The sequence below is a fragment of the Manis pentadactyla genome, chromosome 8, assembly GCF_030020395.1.
Source record: "Manis pentadactyla isolate mManPen7 chromosome 8, mManPen7.hap1, whole genome shotgun sequence".
Classification (NCBI taxonomy): domain Eukaryota; kingdom Metazoa; phylum Chordata; class Mammalia; order Pholidota; family Manidae; genus Manis; species Manis pentadactyla.
The window spans coordinates 104,482,705-104,504,891 of record NC_080026.1 but is presented as its reverse complement, the minus strand read 5'-3'; the positions used below and the strand labels follow the sequence as shown (position 1 = coordinate 104,504,891).

Sequence of the window (22,187 nt, the reverse complement as noted above, 5' to 3'; positions counted from 1 at the left end):
AGCTTATACAAGCTCTTTTGTTTGATATTAATTAATGCCCCTTCTTTCACACTTGCCAAACTCATCCTTTAAAATCCAGTACACATTTCAACTTTCTGTATAACCTTCCCAATTTTTGGAACCAAAATTAGTCATTCCATCTTCTGTGTATCCAAAGCTCCTTAATATATTGCTATATGTCTTATTATACATGTTTTCTGTTTATAAATAAACTGAATTTCTTGAAGCCAAGAATTTTTACGTCCTTACTGTGTTACTGTTTTTTATGTGTAACATTATATACATCATCTAGCTGCTAGCATGTAATGGGTGCTCAAAAAATGTTAGTGACTCAATCAGTAAATGTTTACTTTTAATTTGCTATTAATAGGCAGTAAGCAGAACTATAAATATGCTAGAGTTACTTTTTTGCTTTATTGTTTAGTCAGCTTGTATTAAATGATGAAATAATGACATTCTAAACAGGAAAATTTCCGTAGTGTGGCAATTTTAAAAACTATTATACAATACTCTTTGTTTAGTTTTTATGAAAAGACCCTCCCCAATTCTTCAATTAACAGGTATAACTTGAAAAGCCAGCACTTAGAAATTTGGTGTAATATCCACCTAATACTCAGCCTGTGAATTTTCGGTGAAATGAAAATACTGTATGATTTGTAAATAAGAAGGACTGATTTGTCTTCCTCAATCTTATTTCAAAACAGTAATATTAAAAAGGTATAATTACAAAGATTTATGCAACCATCACTGTTACTTTTTTTGTTTGTTTGTTTTCTATTAATCTACAATTACATGAAGAACATTATGTTTACTAGGCTCCCCCCTTGACCAAGTCCCCCCTACAAACCCCATTATAGTCACTGTCCATCAGCATAGTAAGATGCTGTAGAATCACTACTTGTCTTCTCTGTGTTGTACAGCCCTCCCTGTGCCCCACCCCCCACATTATACATGCTAATAGTAATGTGCCCTTTCTTTTTCACGGCCCTTATCCTTCCCTTCCAACCCACCCTCCCCAGTCCCTTTCCCTTTGGTAACTGTTAGTCCACTCTTGGGTTCTGTGATTCTGCTGCTGTTTTGTTCCTTCAGTTTTTCTTTGTTCTTATACTCCACATATGAGTGAAATCATTTGGTACTTCTCTTTCTCCCCCTGTCTTCTTTCCCTGAGTATAATAACCTCTAGCTCCATCCATGTTGTTGCAAATGGTAGGATTTGTTTTCTTCTTATGGCTGAATAATATTCCATTGTGTATATGTACCACATCTTCTTTATCCATTCATCTACTGATGGACACTTAAGTTGCTACCGTTTCTTAGCTATTGTAAACAGTGCTGCGATAAACATAGGGGTGCATAAGTCTTTTTCAAACTGGGCTGCTGCATTCTTAGGGTAAATTCCTAGGAGTGGAATTCCTGGGTCAAATGGTATTTCTATTTTGAGTTTTTTGGGGAACTTCCATACTGCTTTCCACAAAGGTTGAACTAATTTACATTCTCACGAGCAGTGAAGTAGGGTTCCCCTTTCTCCACAACCTCGCCAACATTTGTTGTTGTTTGTCTTTGGATGGTGGCGATCCTTACTGCCGTGAGGTGGTATGTCATTGTGGTTTTAATTTACATTTATCTGATGACTAGCGATGTGGAGCATCTTTTCATGTATCTGTTGGCCATCTGAATTTCTTCTTTGGAGAACTGTCTGCTCAGTGATTCTGCCCATTTTTTAATTGGATTATTTGCTTTTTATTTCTTGAGGTATGTGAGCTCTTTATATATTTTGGATGTCAACCCTTTATTGGATCTGTCATTTATGCATATATTCTCCCATGCTGTAGGGTACGTTTTTGTTCTATTGATGGTGTCCTTTGCTGTACAGAAGCTTTTCAGCTTGATATAGTCCCACTTGTTCATTTTTGCTTTTGTTTCCCATGCCAGGGAGATATGTTCCTGAAGAAGTCACTCATGTTTATGTCCAAGAGATTTTTGCCTATGTTTTTTTCTAGGAGTTTTATGGTTTCATGACTTACATTCAGGTCTTTGATCCATTTTGAATTTACTTTTGTGTATGGGGTTAGACAGTGATCCAGTTTCATTCTCTTACATGTAGCTGTCCATTTTGCCAGCACCACTGTTGAAGAGACTGTCATTTCCCCATTGTATGTCCATGGCTCCTTTATCGTATACTAATTGACCATACATGTTTGGGTTAATGTCTGGAGTCTCTATTCTGTTCCACTGGTCTGTGGCTCTGTTCTTGTGCCAGTACCAAATTGTCTTGATTACTGTGGCTTTGTAGTAGAGATTGAAGTTGGGTAGCGAAATCCACCCCACTTCATTCTTCCTTCTCAGGATTGCTTTGGCTATTCGGGGTCTTTGGTGTTTTCATATGAATTTTTGAACTATTTGTTCCAGTTCGTTGAAGAATGCTGTTGGTAATTTGATACGGATTGCATCAAATCTGTATATTGCTTTGGGCAGGATGGCCATTTTGACGATATTAATTCTACCTAGCCAAGAGCATGGGATGAGTTTCCATTTGTTAGTGTCCTCTTTAATTTCCCTTAAGAGTGTCTTATAGTTTTAAGGGTATAGGTCTTTCACTTCCTTGGTTAGGTTTATTCCTAGGTATTTTATTCTTTTTGATGCAACTGTGAATGGAATTGTTTTCCTGATTTCTCTTTCTATTAGTTCACTGTTGGTGTATAGGAAAGCCACATATTTCTGTGTGTTAATTTTGTATCCTGCAACTTTGCTGAATTCTGATTTTAGTTCTAGTAGTTTTGTAGTGTATTCTTTAGGGTGTTTTATGTACAATACCAAGTCATCTGCAACTAGTGACAGTTTAACTTCTTCTTTACCAATCTGGATTCCTTGTATTTCTTTGTTTTGTCTAATTGCCACGGCTAGCACCTACAGTACTATGTTGAATAACAGTGGGGAGAGTGGGCATCCCTGCCTTGTACCTGATCTCAGAGGAAAAGCTTTCAGCTTCTCGCTGTTCAGTATGAAGTTGGCTGTGGCTTTATCATATATGGCCTTTATTATGTTGAGGTACTTGCCCTCTTTGCCCATTCTGTTGAGAGTTTTTATCATGAATGGATGTTGAATTTTGTCGAATGCTTTTTCAGCATCTATGGAGATGATCATGTCATTTTTGTCCTTTTTATTGATGTGGTGGATGATGTTGATGGATTTTCAAATGTTGTACCATCCTCACATCCCTGGGATGAATCCAACTTGGTCATGGTGTATGATCCTTTTGATGTATTTTTGAATTCGGTTTGCTAATACTTTGTTGAGTATTTTTGCATCTACATTCATCCAGGATATTGGTCTGTAATTTTCTTTTTTGGTGGGGTCTTTGCCTGGTTTTGGTATTAGGGTGATGTTGGCTTCATAGAATGAGTTTGGGAGTATTCCCTCCTCTTCTATTTTTTGGAAAACTTTTAGGAGAATGGATATTATGTCTTCTCTGTATGTCTGATAAAATTCCGAGGTAAATCCATCTGGCCTGGGGTTTTTTTTCCTGGGTAGTTTTTTGATTACCACTTCAATTTCTTTGCTGGTAATTGGTTTGTTTAGATTTTCTGGTTCTTCCTTGGTCAGTCTTGCAAGGTTGTATTTTTCTAGGAAGTTGTCCATTTCTTCTAGGTTTTCCAGCTTGTTAGCATATAGGTTTTCATACTAGTCTCTAATAATTCTTTGTATATCTGTGAGGTCCATCATGATTTTTCCTTTCTCGTTTCTGATTCTGTTGATGTGTGTTGATACTCTTTTTCTCTTAATAAGTCTGGCTAGGGGCTTATCTATTTTGTTTATTTTCTCAAAGAACTAGCTCTTGGTTTCATTGATTTTTTTCTATTGTTTTATTCTTCTCAATTTTGTTTATTTCTTCTCTGATCTTTATTATGTCCCTCCTTCTGCTGACTTTAGGCGTCATTTGTTCTTCTTTTTCCCATTTCGATAATTTTGACATTAGACTATTCATTTGGGTTTGTTCTTCCTTCTTTAAATATGCCTGGATTGCTATATACTTTCCTCTTAAGACTGCTTTAGCTGCGTCCCACAGAAGTTGGGGCTTTGTGTTGTTGTTGTCATTTGTTTCCATATACTGCTTGATCTCTATTTAATTTGGTCGTTGATCCATTGATTATTTAGGAGCATGTTGTTAAGCCTCCATGTGTTTGTGGGCCTTTTTGCTTTCATTGCTCAATTTATTTCTACTTTTATACCTTTGTGGTCTGAAAAGTTGGTTGGTAGAATTTCAATCTTTTGGAATTTACTGAGGCTCTTTTTGTGGCCTAGTATGTGGTCTATTCTGGAGAATGTTCCATGTTGCTTTTGGATGTAGAGTTCTATAGATGTCTATTAGGTCCATCTGTCCTGGTGTGTTGTTCAGTTCAGTGCCTCTGTGTTCTTACTTATTTTCTGTCTGGTGGATCTGTCCTTTGGAGTGAGTGGTGTGTTCAAGTCTCCTAAAATGAGTGCACTGCATTCTATTTCCTCCTTTAATTCTGTTAGTACTTGTCTCACATATGCTGGTGCTCCTTGTGTTGGGTGCATATATATTTATAATGGTTATATCCTCTTGTTGGACTGACCCCTTTATTGTTATGTAATGTCCTTCTTTATCTTGTTACTTTCTTTGTTTTGAAGTCTATTTTGTCTGATACTAGTACTGCAACACCTGCTTTTTCTCCTTGTTGTTAGCATGAAATATCTTTTTCCATCCCTTGACTTTTAGTCTGTGCATGTCTTTGGGTTTGAGGTGAGTCTCTTGTAAGCAGCATATAGATGGGTCTTGCTTTTTTATCCATTCTATTACTCTGTGTCTTTTGATTGGTGCATTCAGTCTATTTACATTTAGGGTGATTATTGAAAGATATATACTTATTGCCATTGCAGGCTTTAGATTTGTGGTTACCAAAGGTTCAAGGTTATCTTCTTTAGTATCTTACTGTCTAACTGAACTCACTTATTGAGCTATTATAAACAGTGTCTCATGATTCTTTATTTCTCTCCCTTTTTATTCCTCCTCCTCCATTCTTAATATTTGGGTGTTTTATTCTGTGTTCCTTTGTGTTTCCTTTGACTGCTTTTGTGGGTAGTTGATTTTATTTTTTGCCTTTAGTTAGTTTTTGGTTGGTCTCCTGTCTTTGCTGTGATTTTATTTTCTCTGGTGACATCTATTTAGCATTAGGAGTGCTCCTATCTAGAGCAGTCCCTCTAAAATACCCTGTAGAGGTGGTTTGTGGGAGGCAAATTCCCTCAACTTTTGCTTGTCTGGGAATTGTTTAATCCCTCCTTCATATTTAAATGATAATAGTGCTGGATACAGTATCCTTGGTTCAAGGCCCTTCTGTTTCATTGCATTAAATATATCATGCCATTCTCTTCTGGCCTGTAAGGTTTCTGTTGAGAAGTCTGATGATAGCCTGATGGGTTTTCCTTTGTAGGTGACCTTTTTCCTCTCTCTAGCTGCCTTTAGAACTCTGTCCTTGTCCTTGATCTTTGCCATTTTAATTATTAAGTGTCTTGGTCCTCCTTGAGTCCCTTCTGTTGGGAGTTCTGTGTACTTCCATGGTCTGAGTGACTATTTCCTTCCCAGTTTGGGGAAGTTTTCAGCAATTATTTCTTTAAAGACACTTTCTATCCCTTTTTTCTCTCTCTTCTTCTTCTTGTACCCCTATAATGCGGATATTGTTCCTTTTGAATTGGTCACACAGTTCTCTTAATATTGGATCCTGGAGATCCTTTTAACTCTGTGTCAGCTTCTATGAGTTCCTGTTCTCTGGTTTCTTTTCCATCAATGGCCTCTTGCATCTCATCCATTCTGCTTTTAAATCCTTCCAGAGACTGTTTTATTTCTGTAGTCTCCCTCCCTGCTTTGTCCGTTAGCTCTTGCATATTTCTCTGCAGCTCCATCAGCATGGTTATGACCTTTATTTTGATTTCTTTTTCAGGGAGATTGGTTAGGTCTATCTCTCAGGGGTTGTCTCTGTGATTTTGGTCTGGATCAAATTATTCTGCCTTATCATGGCAACAGAGGTAGTTGTGGGAAGCTGGCGTGTGTGTCGGTTGTAAGAACATCCCTTCTTGCTAGTTTGTGGCCTTCCTCTCCTGGGAGAATGGCGACCCCTAACAGCTTGTGCTGGGCAGCTGCATGCAGACGGGGTCTTTGATTCTTGCTCGGCCTCTGTGGAGTAAGCTCTCTGGTTGTTGTGGGCGTGGCTGCTCTCAGGCTGCTGCTCCGATATGGCGGAGCCACCTCACAGGGGTTACGGGCGGGAGGCTGTTTATCGCCGTGAGGGGCCTCAGAGCTGCGCTGCCGCCCAGGGGGTTAGGACGCCTGGAGTTCCATGGGATTCCCAGCTGCTGGGCTAAGTGTCCCGGGATGCTGCCGTCCAACTGTGGCATCCCTTTCCCTTTAAGAGTTTCAAAAAGCACCCGCTTTTCTTTGTCCCAAGGGCGCCAGCTGTGGGGACCCGCTCGCAGGTTTTACTGTTCCGTTTCCCTAGTATCCAGCACACCACACACTCTGTGCCTGCGCTCCCGGTGAAGATGGCTAGGGCTGGGTGTTTAGCAGTCCTGGGCTCCCTCTCCCTCCCCACTCCGACTTCTCTCCTCCTGCCAGGAGCTGGGGTGAGGGGCACTCGGGTCCCGCTGGGCCGTGGCTTGTATCTTACCCCCTTCATGAGGTGCTGGGTTCTCGCAGGTGTAGATGTAGCCTGGCTGTTGTCCTGTATCTTCTGGTCTCTCTTTTAGGGATAGTTGTATTTGTTGTATTTTCAAAAATATATATGGTTTTGGGAGGAGATTTCCACTGCTCTATTCACACTGCCATCTTGGCTCCTCTCACTGTTACTTTTTTAATGTCTCTATTACCTGAATATTGTGCATTACTCTTCTTTGATTCTCTGGAGAGAATCCAGTATCCTACACACACCAAATACTCTAGATTTAAGTTGTACTCAAAATGCCAGTCCAAGAACAGTTTGTTAGTTTCAAAGAGATAAGAAGCTTACACCAGAATATAAATTGATGCTGCTACCTATACCGAGAAAATCTTATTACCAAAAAAATGCCAATTGAGCTAAATTTTGTACTTAGTGGTATAACTGATTTACATTCTGATAGAAGTTCCTTTTTGTTATGGATCCATAAAATACAATTTGCAGACTAGTAACAGCATGCAGACCAGTGGTCCCCAGACCATACTTGGAGTAGCTCTGCTTTAAGGTCATTAAGGATAGCAAAACTCCCCAAGGAACTTAGAGGTAGGCCTAAAAAATGAAGGCAGGTTCCAATAAAACTTACCAAAAGTTTTCTTGCAGAGAGATCAGTATTACAAAAACATTTGTCATAAAACTTACAAAAACAAAAAAACCCACCTTAATTTGGTGTTGCAGTATAAGGCATTCAAATTAGTAAATATATGCATTAGGCAATAAGATAATTTACTAAAGGAGTCTGTGGGATCTTCTTAGGTTTAGGAATAAACTAGACAACTATTATTGTAGGATGGAAAGACTCTTGTGATGAAGCAAGTAGTTTAACATTTTCCAAAGCATATTAATATGAAGCTCTAGATCTAAGAGATGCTAGGGGGGCGGGGGTAAGACTATGAGGTCAAACATATTGGGAAAATGTTGCATAATCATTTTCTTTTTGGAAATGTATTGTATAAATTTGCTCTGAAAAAGGCTTTAATGTAGTAATCTGTTTTATTTCACTTAGCATTTCCCAAATGTTTTTTGACCACAGAACTCTTTTACGTCACATCTATTATCACATTTCAAAAAATTCTAGCTTACATTTCATGAAACATTATTCCAACATAAAAATCTTATAAATTTAAAGGTGAAGATAAAATGCAACCAATTCTTTATTATCTGCTATCAAAGAGGTGAGGGGGCAAGCTTAGAAGTTTGATGTTGACAATCACAAACATACTGAATTTTGAGGTAATTCAGTTTGAATTCTATTTTTAAAAAGAAAAAGCCATGGCATAAAGAAGTGATTTCCTCAGTCATAGCACATCTAAAATCAGGAAGAAATTGAATGGTACAGCTTTCACACAATGTTTCCAGGCTTATATCACATTTAAAATCCAAAACAATTCTGAAAACTAGTAATGAACTGATTTTCACCAATTAGGATCTAAAGTTTAGAAAACTTATAGATGCACAATTTGCAGCAGAGGTGGCACATAGACTCAGGATCTGTATACTCCCAGAGCCCATGCTCATTGTCCTAAGGCAGAACTTCTATCTTCTAATTTCTAGCTCAGGGTTTTTTCCACTACACCATGTACCTTTTTTTAACTACAAAAATACTTTATCTATTCTAACTAAATACCAATATTTTTTAAAAATGGTACTATTCCCTAACCACTGTCCAGGCTTTATAGGAAGAAAGTGATATTGAAAAGTTCTGGAAAATAGGGGAATACCAATACATAAGTAAACATTTGGTTACTACTAATTTACTACCATTAATCCACAATAAAATAAATGAACATGGTCTATATTTTGTTTATCTTTAAATGCTCAAAACAACATTAATTGAATATTAGATTATCACCCACCTGCAAAGTATCAGCAAATATTACAATGAGATTCTTCAGCTCCAGAATAAGATCAGGATCAGTGCAATATGACTTGGGGGGTAAAGAGGGAGTTGGGTGGGTACAGCAGTAGAAATACAAACAAACAAAAAAGAGTCATTTGGTTAAAAACTAAGAAATAAAACTTGAATTGCTTTCCTTTAATCTGAAAGACTTACACTAAATTTAAAATCTTGGTCATTAGATCCACAAGTGGCTTCTTTTCATCAGTAAAATTTCTTAGGGAAAGATCAACACATGCTATATTTAAAGCATCTGTAGTCTATGAAAAGAAATTTTCCTGAAATTTGCACATACTGAACTTTGGTCAAAGCAATGATGACTATATTTCAAAGTCTTTAGATTTTAAGGAACTAGTTACTTTAAACTGCAAAAATGGTTTACATATAGACCATGTATTTTTACTTTTCAATTACTTGTTTATTCTCTTATAAAAGAAACACATTACCTTTTCCAATATAAGAATGACAATTTAAGTATTTTTGTAGTAATACACCAAAAGAAAATTTCAAAGAAACAGTGTAATTCCTTCTGTCCCCTTTATGGCATTTAATAAGATTTTGAGTGTGATATGTTGCATTTAACATACTATGACTTTATATTTGATGCCATGGACTTAAAGGAAGTATACTGTAATTTTACATAGAGTAGTCTTTTACATAGACTATACCATCATAAAACATATTATTCTTTATTAATGTGTCAGAAAAAGTTGTAGTTCATTGGACAAATAGTGTATCAAGAATCTGTATTCCTGATAAATAAAAATGTAGTGTATTTATAATCTAAATATCATATAACCTAATAATCTTCCTTCAAAGTATTTTCAATCTCTATTCTCAACCATAAAATTATAAATAATGGATTACAAAATTTTAAGTATGGGGAGAATTTAGGGAAGGTAAACAACAAAAATTGTCTTAAGAAAAAGTCTACATTGAGCAATTACTAATTTCAATAGTCTTTAAAACACTAAAATATTTATTTGCATAAAATACATATTATGAAAATAGTTGATCATTTACTTTCATTCATAAAAACACCTCTCATTACATAAAGGTCCATTATTTCAAATGAGTACAAATTTTGACAAATGCATATATTTAAGAAATTTGAAACTATTATTGTAAACAAATTATAAACATCGAAGAACAAGTTTTATTGAGTTTTAATGGTGGAGTTTATTTTGGAAACAAATAATTTGGAATGATAATTAAAAACTCTTCAATGCTTTTCAGTGATCTAATGAAGAGGTCGGTTGAGACCAATGAGACCAGCTTAATTCTTCATTTTCTGTAATGCTGGACTAAAAGTGTCTTGGGACGACGCCCCAGTCAGTTGCAAAATCAGAGCCCAACATTGCTAGACAAACAAAAGCCTGACATTACTACTTCCAAATCTGAGAAATTACCGAAAAAATGCAGAGTGATGGAAGTACAGTTTTCTTTTGACTTTATGCATTTTCAGAAGCTCTTGAAGTAAATAAATTAAAAATTTAGTAACATAAATTGTCTGACTTACTGAATGAGCTCTAAGGACAGCAATTATCTTTGAGAGGGCCATGTTCCAAAGTTCATCAGTGTATGCCCTGGTTACTAATCCTTGGGTCACATGTAAAATGTGATCTTCCACCACAAAGAACCTAAAAACAGTAATTACCAACATAATAGGTATTAAAACAAAATCTAAACCCAAACAGAAAATAATTAGTTCTGACATTTAACATAATATAAAAACAATAGTTCTTAGATACATACCCTACAATCTGAGTGAAATATCTTCTATAGCCATCAACTGTTTCATGCTTTAAATGAAAAATAAAAATCAATTGAAACCAATAAATACCAGTAACATAAAAGTAAGTTCCAAGTCATTTCAACATTTATTAACAAATATTTATTGAGAGTCTACTATATACTACATACATTTTTAAGGTACCAGGGATACACTAGTGAAAAAACAAGATGTCCTTACCCTCATGGAACTTGCATTCAAAAGGAGACATAATAAACAAGTTAAAAAGTTAAATATGATTTCAGAATCCCCTTCTCAGCAGGTTAGTTCAAGCCACCATCATCTCTCACTTGGTCTATTACATCGCTCTTCTACCTCATCTCCCCAGCTTTCAGGCTTTCTCTCTACATTATTCCCCAGATGGCTGCCAAAATATTACCTCTCAAATAGTACTCAGATCATTATATATTCTGCTAAAACTACCAATAACTTTTCATCTATTCATAATAAAAGTCAAATTCCTTAAAAATAGTCTACACTTGCCTATTGTTTATAATTTTAACAAAAAGCATACAATATTTCATCATTTGAATTTATTGAATTTCAAAAGCTTATTACATGAAATATTTCATTATTTTAATTAAGTTCAAATGTAGTATTTTGCTTATTTCATAAATGTGATCAAAATTTTTGAACATCTGGGCTTTTTCAAATTGGGAGGGAGGATTGTCTTTTACTGTTTAGCTTAAAAATACTATGATCAGAGAATGTAGTCTTCATGACACCAGATGTTTGATATTTCTTGATACTTGATTTTTTAACATAGTATATAATAACATTTGATAATGTTCCATATATGCTTGAAAAGAGTATATCTCTAAAGTTGAAACAGAACTCGATATAGACCATTAGATCAAGCCTATTAAGGATATTCTGTATTATTACTGATATTCTGTCTATTTGGTTTATCAGATATAAGACACTAAAACCCCACCATACTTACGGATTTTTCAAAATTAATCCTTGCACTTGTGGGCAATTTCGCTACAAATACTTTGAGGCAATGTTACCAAGTGCTTACAGGTATAATTAACTCTTTTTAATCCACTCTAAGATATGATTATTTTATTTTTTATCATTCTAGCCTTTTTGTGTTATATGAAAGCATATACTCTTTTAGTGTTACTCCAGAAATTACATTATACATATTTAAGTAATCAAACTAATCAATATTCTAACTCTTCTTCTAGACAAGTCAGAAATTATAGAATAGTTTCACATCATCAACTTCCATCTCATTCTAATGCTTATGTTATTGTTGCTTATTTTAATTCTATGTTGTTTTTTATTTAAAGTCTGTATTTTATTATTACTTTCTATAGTCAACATAAATTTACCCACATATACACACTTTCTTTTCTATTCATTCTTTCTAGCATCTAGTATCTTCTTTTGGTATCACTTTCCTTTTGCCTGAAGTAGGTCCTTTAGAATTTCCTTAGTAAGGGTGCCTTGGTAGCAAACTCTTTTCTTTGTCCGAAAATGTTTGTTTACCGTTGTTCCTCTGGATATAGACTCCTAGGTTGACAGTTACTTTCCTTCAGCATTGAAAATATTCCATTGTCTTGTTTATTTGAAAATAATCTCTCCTCTTTGGGTATTTTTAAGGTCTTCCCTTTATCTCTGTTTTTAAAGCCAAGTTTATCAGATATACACTAAAATGAACCCTTTTGACATGTAGAGTGCAATGAGTTCTTCTGACAATTTAGATGTGTAACCATCACCAAAATTAAGATAAAGAACATTTCCATCTCATAAAAAAGTTCCCTCAGCCCCTTTGTAGTGAATCTCTCTTCCTAACCCTACCCCTTAGACACCAATCCCATTCTGTCCCATAGTTTTCCCTTTCCAAAAATGTCATATAATATATATCACACTTCATATAACTTTGTGGTATCTGGATTTTTTTCACTTAGAATAATGCTTTTGAGAATCATCCATGTCACTGTATGTATCAGTTTCTGTTATACTGCTGAGTAGTATTCCATTATATGGATGGATGACACTTTATTCACAAGCTCATAGACATCTGAGATGTTTCCAGCTTTCAGCATTTATGAAAAAAGCTACTATAAACATTCACATATCAGCAATTGTGGGAAGATACATTATCATTTCTTTTGAATTAAAATCTAGGAGTGGGACTGCTGGGCTGTATGTAAGCATATGCTTAACATTATAACAAATTCCCAAACTATTTTCCAAAGTGGCAGTATAATTTTTATATCCACTAGAAGTGTACAAGAGTTTGAGTTGCTCCACATCCTTATCAGCACTTGCTATTGTCAATCTTTCTAATTTTAGCCATTCTAGTAGGTATCTCATTGTGGTTTTAATTTGCATTTCCCTGATGAAAAATGATATTGAACATCTTTTCATGTGCTTATTTGTCATCTGTATATCTCTGGCAAAATATCAATTTGGTTCTTTTGTTCATTAGTCTATCTTTAATTATTTAGTTATATAAGTTCTTTATATGTTCTGGATAAAAGCCCTTTGTTAGACACAAGTTTTGCAAATATTATATCCCTGGTCTCTGTCTTGTTTTTTCATTTCCTTGGTTATGCCTTTTGAAGAGTAGAAGTTTTTCATTTTGATATTCAATTATCAATTTCTTTCTTTTATGGCTCATATTTTAGCTATCTCACCTAAGAAAATATTGCCTAAGCCAAGGTCACAGAGGTTTTTTTTTAATCTTTGTTTTTCCTAAAAGTTTTACAATTTAGCTTTATATTTAGGTCCATGATCCATTCCTTGAATTGCTGAATGAGGTAAGAGACAATATTCATTTATCTGCATATGGATAATTGAATTCTCTGTGGTCAGAAGATATACTTTGTATCATTTCAAGTCTTATATTTGATGAGATTTATTTCATAGCCCAAAATATGATCTATCTTGGTGAACTCTCCATGTGTATTTGAAAAGCATGTATATTCTGCTGTTTTGCATGGAGGATTCAATAAATGTTAATTAGATCAAGTTAGATGATAATATTTATCAGGTCCTTGATTTCTTCTTTATCTTTGGTGTTCTGCAGTTTCATTGTAAGATCTGTAAGAGTGTATTTCTTTTTATTTAGCCTACTTGGGATTCCTTGGGTTTGACTCTGTAGATTTCTATTTCTCATCCATCATTGGAAAATTCTCAGTCATTATGTCTCATACTTCTCTGTCCCATGTATTCTATCCTCTTTTTGAAAATCTAACTAAATATGTATTAGACCTTCTCTCTGTTTCCCCCCTGTCTGTCTTCTGGATTTTTACCCTTTTGTCTTTCTGTGATCTGTTATGCTTTCTAGATAACTTTGTCAGATCAACTGAGAGAATTCATCAACTGTTAAATCTGTTCATAAAATTTTTAAGTTTGATTAATATATCTTTAATTTCTGGGTATTCAAATAGACTTCTTCACATTTTTGTCATTCTTTATAGTTTCCTTTTCCCTATGTTTATATCAGCAAGCTTGCCTTTTATTTTTTTAAATATATTAAACAGTATTATTTTATATTCTATGACTAATAATTCAAATATTGGAAGTCTTTTAGAATTTATTTCTGTGGTCAATATTTCTAATGATTCTCACTTGTTTGGTAATTATTTTTTATTAATTTCCCTTGAAACTTCAAGTATGGAAATTTTTTACCTCTACTATGAAGGTTCAGAGAAGATCTGCATTGGCTTCAGTGAGGCATCTAAAGGCAGTATCAGTGTGAAACCACTTCAAATTAAATTTCCAGCTAGAGATTTTTTTTGACATCCAAGTAGAATGAATTTGGATTACAAACACATGTGAGAAACTGCCTCTTATGAATTCTCAGAGATTTATTTTTTCTTTGTTCACTGAGCATCAATATTTGAGACAGGCAATTTCATTACAGTATTTGGCAGAAGGAAAAGAGATTTGGTTAGATGGTTTTTATCTCTAGGTCATCCTAATAATGGGGCTATAATTCTTTGAAGTCTCAGCCTTACAAGGGAGACAATATCTTAGCACCTACTTTGGGTGACTCTTGGCTTAGCCCTCCATGTCCTCAACATTTATGCTTTCCCACTCAGCAGATTCCCCTAGGATAAAAGCTACATTCTGTGTTTCATTAAACTTACCTGGATTTCTACCTTCGTTTAGATTTTCCTGTTTTGTTTATAGTCAGATATATTGAGGTGTGAGTTACATACAATAAAATTCACTTTTTTATGCAGTTTCTACATATCTTCACAGAAATATATAGTCACATAACTATCATCATAACCAACATATAGAAGAGCTCCATTTCACTTAGTTTTTATCCTTACTATACTTTCTACCAGATCATCAGTGTATTTAAAAAGGATTTAAGTTTTAAAAAATGTTTTATCCAGCATCTTTAGTTGTTCTTTCAGTGGGACAATTAATTGAGGTACATAGCCCATCATATTGTCAGAAACTAATTATCATTCCCTGATACTATGTATTTACTTGTTTATCTTTTTATCTACTCACTGCTTACTTAATGTATTTATTGTCTGTCTTCCTTAACAGAATGAAAGCTCATGAGAGAAGGGACTTATCTGTTTGTTCACTGCTGTACCCTTAGGACCCAAAACAATTATTGAAAATGTAGGTATTCAATAAATATTTGTAGTTGAATGAACATTGAGCATGCTCTGCAGAAATTAAAGCAGGTAAGGTATGGATAAAAAGTGACAACACAACCAGTTCAAAATTTTCACATACTTACCATATTTGACTGGGGTTGCAATACCAGTCTTGCTTGTTTCTTTCTTTGTTTTCGGTAATAATTTTCAAATGTTTCCTCATCACCCTAAAATAAACCAGCAAATTAATGAAACACACACATATATACTACTTTCCTCCAAAGAATCATTCTAAATTTTCTAATAAATGAAATGTAAATGCTGAACAGTATTTCATATTGAATGTCAAGAACAAGTTTTTGGCATTACAGTTCAAGATACTAACTTTGGTGTGACAATTAGGAAGACTAAAGGTAAGTTCAAACAATTTGACAGCTGCCCAAGTTATCACCTAGGCTTTATAGATTTTTGACTGACCAAACCAAGATTGGGCTATCAGTGAGGGAAACTAAATAAAGAAATTATCAGTTGAGCCTCAATTTCTGAATGTGGTGTCCCAGGCCCTACCTGACAGCACTTTCTCCCCTCTCCAGCCTCACCTCAGGATATTCAATATACCTTTTTCTTTTCACTTCCAGGCTTTTGTGCAAGCTACTCCTGAAATATGCTTTTCAGTTCTCTTTCCCTGTATGACTTTTATTCACCGCTCAGGACTCGCCATATATGTTACTTCCTTCAGAAAGCCTTCCTCAACTTCCTAAAGCTTGTTATTGTCTGCTATCCCATAACAATCTGTGCATTCATATCACAGCACTTAACACCCTGTGCTGTGATTTCCTAATTATTGGTCTATCTTACCACTGTCCAATAGTACTTTCTGTAATGATGGAAGTTTTCTACTATATCTGCACTGTCTAATATGGTAGCCACTAACACATGTGGCTACTAAATATTTGAAATGTGGCTAAAAGGACTGAAACAGTGAATTTTAATTTTGTTTAATTTTAACTAAATTTAAATAGCCACATATAGCTAGTGGTTACCATACTGAACAACAGAGATGCATCTTTTCTACTTGACTCTAAGTCTATTAGATCATGGTCCTGTTCCTCTAGTTCCCCACTGTATCCTGATCACTTAGCACAGTGGTCGGTACATGCAATGTACTCAATAAATCCTTGCTGAATGAATGAATGACTGAACAAGTGAAGAAATGACTATATATCCATCTCCTCTGTCTTCCTCTCTGATTAAAGGAGAATCCATCCAGAGTGAGAAGAAAAGGCTGGGTAGTCATTCGCCTACTCAAGGCTCCAAAGAGAATCCAATAAAAAAGGAATAGGAAACAAAAACATCAAAACTCATATCTTCACTGAAAAAAAGTTTGTTATTTTTCTTTAATACTTAAGGAGCCACCAAAAAGACGATTTCTTAATGCCATCAAAAGTGAACTCACAATGCACAGAATATTTTTATCTTGGTATCCCCTAAGGCAGTTTTCCCAATATTTTTGCACTCAAATTAAAAACAAAAAACAAAAAACTATGGTCCCCTAACACAGTTTTATTTTGGTAACTAAATTTTTTTCACTATGAGTTTAAATAGATAGATGCAAATGATATAATTTCAAGTATATTATAAATAAAACCATTATAACCTCATTTAAACATGTCTAATGGATACTTACCATCATTAATTTTTACAAAACATATGAGCAAACTCTTTCATAAGTTAGAAAGTTTATATTTTTCCTTTTTCTTTTTTAACTCACATTTCCAGTTTACTACTTACATAATGTTTCTAATTTAACATGACTTTTTCTAATGTTATATTTGATGATACAGTATATTTTTATTTTATTTATGAGACCATAAGGCTTTAGATATTAAGGGCTTTTTTTTTTCTGGTTTGAATTGCCATTTTAATTAGTACACAACTAATCAAAACAACCTAAGTAGATTGCAAACTTAAATTATTAATAAACCAAAAGTAAATTTTTATTAGAAATGAGTAATAGGATAAATAGGGGTCTTTCTGTTTTTCAAATTAACAATATACTTTTTGGTTAAAATTCTGAGCTGCAGACTTAGTTCATTTAATTTATAAAAAATGCCCACGCTAAAACCTAAACACCAACTAGCAAGCCAGTCCTCACAGTCAAATTAGTAAGTCAAATTGTATTTGATATTTCTCAGAAAAAGTCTAAATTCCTTTTTCAATTCAAATAAATACGTTAACATGTTTTTGTAGAATATTATGAAAACCTCTGAGAAATAAATTATAGGATTACAAAACAGTCAAGATTAAGAATATTTAAACTCAATGTGAATATTTTATCCACTCATGTACCTTAAAAAATAGGTAATAAATCAGTTTCTCATTACTTATGCTGTTTCTCATTACTTAATTTATAATAATGCAATGTAATATATAGGTAAAATTCTAAGTTATTTATAAAGAGAGAAGTGTGATAAATTCCATATGCCTTGAGTAAAAACATGGACATACATAAAATTTGATGTTTAATTTTGGGGAATAAGTAAATAAAATTTATATATATATATATATATACACACATATTTAGTATTTTGTATGTAAAATATACTATATATATATTGAAATGGCAGGGGAATTAAAATGGTACACAAGAAAGTAATGCAAAAGGCAGTAATGGAGGAATAAAGAAACAAGACAAAAGACATTGAAACAAATGGTTTATTAAATCCTACTTTATTCAGTAATTACATTAAATATAAATGAACTAAAGACTCCACGCAAAAGGCAGAGATTGGCAGACTGGATTTTAAAAAGCTAGATTCATCTATATGCTATCCTATCAGAGGAACACTTTAGATTCTAACACAGGTTGAAAAAGGACAGGAAAAACATACCATGTCAACAAGAACAAAAAGAGTGGCTATATTAATAACATCTAAAATAGATTTTAAGCCAAAAAATTTTATAGTGAAAAAAGGTCAATCTGTCATGAAGACCTAACAATTATAAACATATATCCACAGAGCCTCATAATATATGAAGCAAAAACTGGCAGAACTAGAGGAAGAACAGATAATTCAACAGTGATAGTTGGAGGTTTCAATATTTCTACTTTCAATAACAGAATAGGCAGAAGATCAACAAAACAACAAAAGATCTGAACAACACTATAAATCAACTAAACCTAACAGATGTGTACAGAATAGCCAACAGCCAGATACATATTCTTCTCAAGTGTACATGGAACATTCTCCAGGATCAACCACATATTAGGCCATAAAACAAGCTTCAGTACATTTAAACAAAGTATGATCTCTGACCACAGTGGGATTAAATTTCGAATCAATAACAAAAGAACTTTTGGGAAATTCACAAACAAGGAAATTAAATGACACACTCTTAAACACACAATGGGTTAAAGAAGAAATCGCAAGACATTAGAAAATATTTTGAGATGAATGGAAACAAAAACACAGTATATCAAAACTCATACAGTGAAGCCAAAGCAGTGGTTAGAAGGAAATTTGTAGCTGCAAATGTCTACATTAAAGATCTCAATCAATAATGTAAACTTCTACCAATGTGAAAGAAAGTAGACACAAAAGAGCACATATATATAGTATGATTCCATTTATATGAAATAACCAAAATAGGCAAAGCCATAGAGATAGAACATAAATTAGTGGTTTTTCAGGGACTAGGGGGAGGGGAGAATGAGGAGTGACTACTAATGGATAAGGCGTTTCTTTTTGTGGTAATGAAATATTCTGGAATTAGTTGTAATGGTTGCACATCCTTGTGAATATGCTAAAGCCACTGAATTGTATAATTTACAAGGATAAATTTTCTGGTATATGAATTATACCACAATAATGCTATCATTTTTTTTAAAAAGATAATTTTTTAATCAAAAATGAAAACGTGGTGGAGCAAACAAATGTAGAAGTAACATATTTAAAAGTACATATTTAGCAATGTAGAAGTAACATATTTAAAAGTACATATTTAGCAGTATAGCACAGAAAAGACAGGTAGTGATTCTATAGCATCTTACTAAGCTGATGGACAGTGACTGTAATGGGGTATGTGGTGGGGACTTAATGGGGGAAATCTAGTAACCACAATGTTGCTCATGTAATTGTATATTAATGATACCAAAAGAAAAAAAACTCAATCTTGCTGCATTCCTGGCCAACTAGTAATAAATACCACATCTTCAATGTTTAAAATAGATAGATAGATAGATAGATAGATAGATAGATAGATAGAAAGACAGATAGATAGATAGATAGATAGATAGATAGATAGATAGATAGATAGATAGATAGATAGATAAATACAAGTAACTGATACAAAAGCACAGAGTCAAGAAAGGAAAAATCCAAGTACAATATTACAAGGTTCTTAGGTACATGAAGTGGTATATCACCTTAAAGCAGACTATTACAGTCAGACTATTACTGATACTACACTCAGTAGATATTTCACAAATTACAGCTCACTGAGCTTATGGTTGGCCTTTAGAAAAGCAGGTCTAAAATGCCTAATGTCTTTTTAATATTACAAATATTTACATATGTACACTTACACATACATAAAAGATACTTACCAAAACAGAATAAATATGCAAACAGTGGTAAACAGGGGAAAAATCAACAAGCTCCTGAACAGTTAAGACCTGAAAAATACAACCATTTTTAAAAAATTATAGGTCAACCTACTATCCACTGTTGGATAATGTACAAGATAGACAAGGAGATTCATGGTCTTCATGTTAAAACATTTACTGACTAAAAAAAGCTTACTATGCCCCAACTATGTCCTTAGAAAAACAATTTAAAATCTTGTTTGAGAAGGCAAACTTATAAACAGTTGGGAATAACTAGGTTCCTTCAAGTATTAACTAAATTCATCAGGAGTTCAAAGGAAAAGATAAAAAGTAAGCTCAATGAAAAAGACTTCATGGAAAGAATAAAAGAGGCAATAGGACTAGGAACAAATTTGGATATAGAAGATGAAAGAAAGTAAATATTTAAGGATAATTTCAAGGTTTCCAGACTTAAGTTTTTTTAAGAAATAAACTTAACTTTAATCATATTAGAATTATTTCATAGTATCACAGTACCAATTAAAAAAAAAAAAAGGGTAGCCATCCGGAATTTAGTCTACATGGTAAGGTAAGCCATTATGAAATTAAAATGTTTACCACAGATAATCAAAATGAGTGATCACTACAAAAAAAACCCTAAGATTTACACTTTTACTACTAATTATGGTAGAACACCTAGGTGCTACTAACTATGGATTACAAATACAATCTACAATATATGCTATTTATGTATCAACTATGCAGTCTAATATTTCAGATAGCTCACCATAATCTGATCTACATAAATTCAATTTGCACATAGGGAGACTGAAAGTCCCACAGATGTAAATTATAACTGAAAAGAAAAAAAATTCATGAAAGGAATGTAGGAAGGGAGGTAGGCACACAGGCAGGCAGGCATTCCCATCACCTCCTCTTCGTTCTCGTCATCTTCCTCAAATGCATGTTTCAATATAGTTTCATTCCTTTCTTCTGGAATTCTACCATTTATATACATATTCTTCCAAAGTTTTACATTATTTTGCTTCTGCAGAGTGACACTGAAGGTTTTCTGCTGTTGTGCCTATTTTGGGAGAAGAAAAATGATTTCTATATATATTATGGTCAAAACTGTTTCAAGAATTTGTTCCTATTTCTTTTATCATTTTAATGTCTGTAGGTGTAGGATTAAGAGATGTCTCATTTTTCATTCAAGATTTTTGCCCACTCTTCTTTGTTACCAATTTTATTTGAAAAAACTAAGAACCAACATCCAGCTTTGTTAATTCTCCCTATTGTATTTTGTTTTCTATTATATTGATTTTTATTCTTATTTTGATAATTTCCTCCCACTTTATTTTTTTAATTTTATTTTATTGTGGTAAGCACACTTAAGATCCACACTCTTAACAAATTTTATGTGTACATACATTAATAATATATATCACATTGTTCTTGATTTTAAGTACAATATTGTACAGCAGGCCTCTAAAGCTTATTCATCTTGCTTAACTGAAACTTTATGCCTGTTGACTAGTTAGCTCCCCAGTTCCCCCTCCCCCAACCCTTGGCAACCACTATCCCACTGTTTGATTCTACAAATTTATTTTAGATACCTCGTAATTTCCTTTCTAAAGGCTGAACTGTATACCATTATATGTACATACCACATTTTCTTAATCCATTCATCTGTCAATGGACATTTAGGTTGTTTCTGCATCTTGGTTGTGAAAATGCTGCAATGAACATAAGAGTGCTAACACCTCTTTGAGATTCTGATTTCAATTCTTTTAGATAAATATCCGGAAGGGGGATTGCTGGATCATATCATAGTTCTATTTTTAACTTTTTGAGGAACCTTCATACTCCATCTATATCAGCTACAGCATTTTGCATTCCCATGAACAGTACACAAGGGTTCCAACTTCTCCACATCCTTGCCAACACTTGTGTTTTCATTTTTGATAATAGCTATTCCGAGAGGTGGGAGGTGATACCCATTGTGATTTTGATTTGCATTTCCCTGATGGCTAGTGATGGTGAGCATTTTTTCATATACCTGCTAGCCATTTGTATGTTTGCTTTGGAGAAATATCTATTCAAGTCTTTAGCCCATTTTTAAATAAAGTGATTAAGGTTTTTTGCTATTGAGTCGTATGAGTTCCTTACATACTTCGAAGATTAACCCCTAATCCCATATATACTTCGCAAATATTTTCTTCGCTTCTGTGGGTTGCCTTTTCACTGCTGTTTCCTTTGATGTGCAGAAGCTTTTTAATTTAATGTAATCCTACTTGTTCCTGTTTTTGTTGCTTTTGCTTTTGTGTCATGTCCTTCTACGTTTTTTAAAAATTTAATTTGCTATTGTTCCTCTAACTTCTTGAGATGGATACTTAAATAACTGATTTCAGCCTTTCTTTCCTCATTTATAAACTTAAGGCTATAAATTTCCCTTAAACACTTTTCTTGCATCCTACAAATTTTGCTATGTCATATTTTCATTATACTGCAATTCAAAATATTTTCTGGTTTCAACTGAGTTTCTTCTTTGACCTATGGGTTATCTGGAACTTTATTTCTTCATTTGCAAACATACAGGGATTTTCTG

The 22,187-nt window shown here is 33.8% G+C and overlaps 1 protein-coding gene across 6 annotated transcripts in view; it reads right to left on the bottom strand.

Annotated features, from left to right (window-relative positions):
- EXOC6 (exocyst complex component 6) overlaps positions 1 to 22,187 on the bottom strand; it is a 263,797-nt gene that overhangs the window by 114,439 nt on the left and 127,171 nt on the right. For all 6 annotated transcript variants that reach the window (XM_057506080.1, XM_036880142.2, XM_057506081.1 and 3 more), the window contains 6 exons: positions 20,511 to 20,663; positions 19,601 to 19,669; positions 15,138 to 15,221; positions 10,381 to 10,427; positions 10,145 to 10,265; positions 8,585 to 8,656 (listed from right to left, as the gene is read on the bottom strand). In XM_057506080.1, the coding sequence (XP_057362063.1) occupies positions 8,585 to 8,656; positions 10,145 to 10,265; positions 10,381 to 10,427; positions 15,138 to 15,221; positions 19,601 to 19,669; positions 20,511 to 20,663 (546 nt within the window). The remainder of the gene's footprint in view (positions 1 to 8,584; positions 8,657 to 10,144; positions 10,266 to 10,380; positions 10,428 to 15,137; positions 15,222 to 19,600; positions 19,670 to 20,510; positions 20,664 to 22,187) is intronic.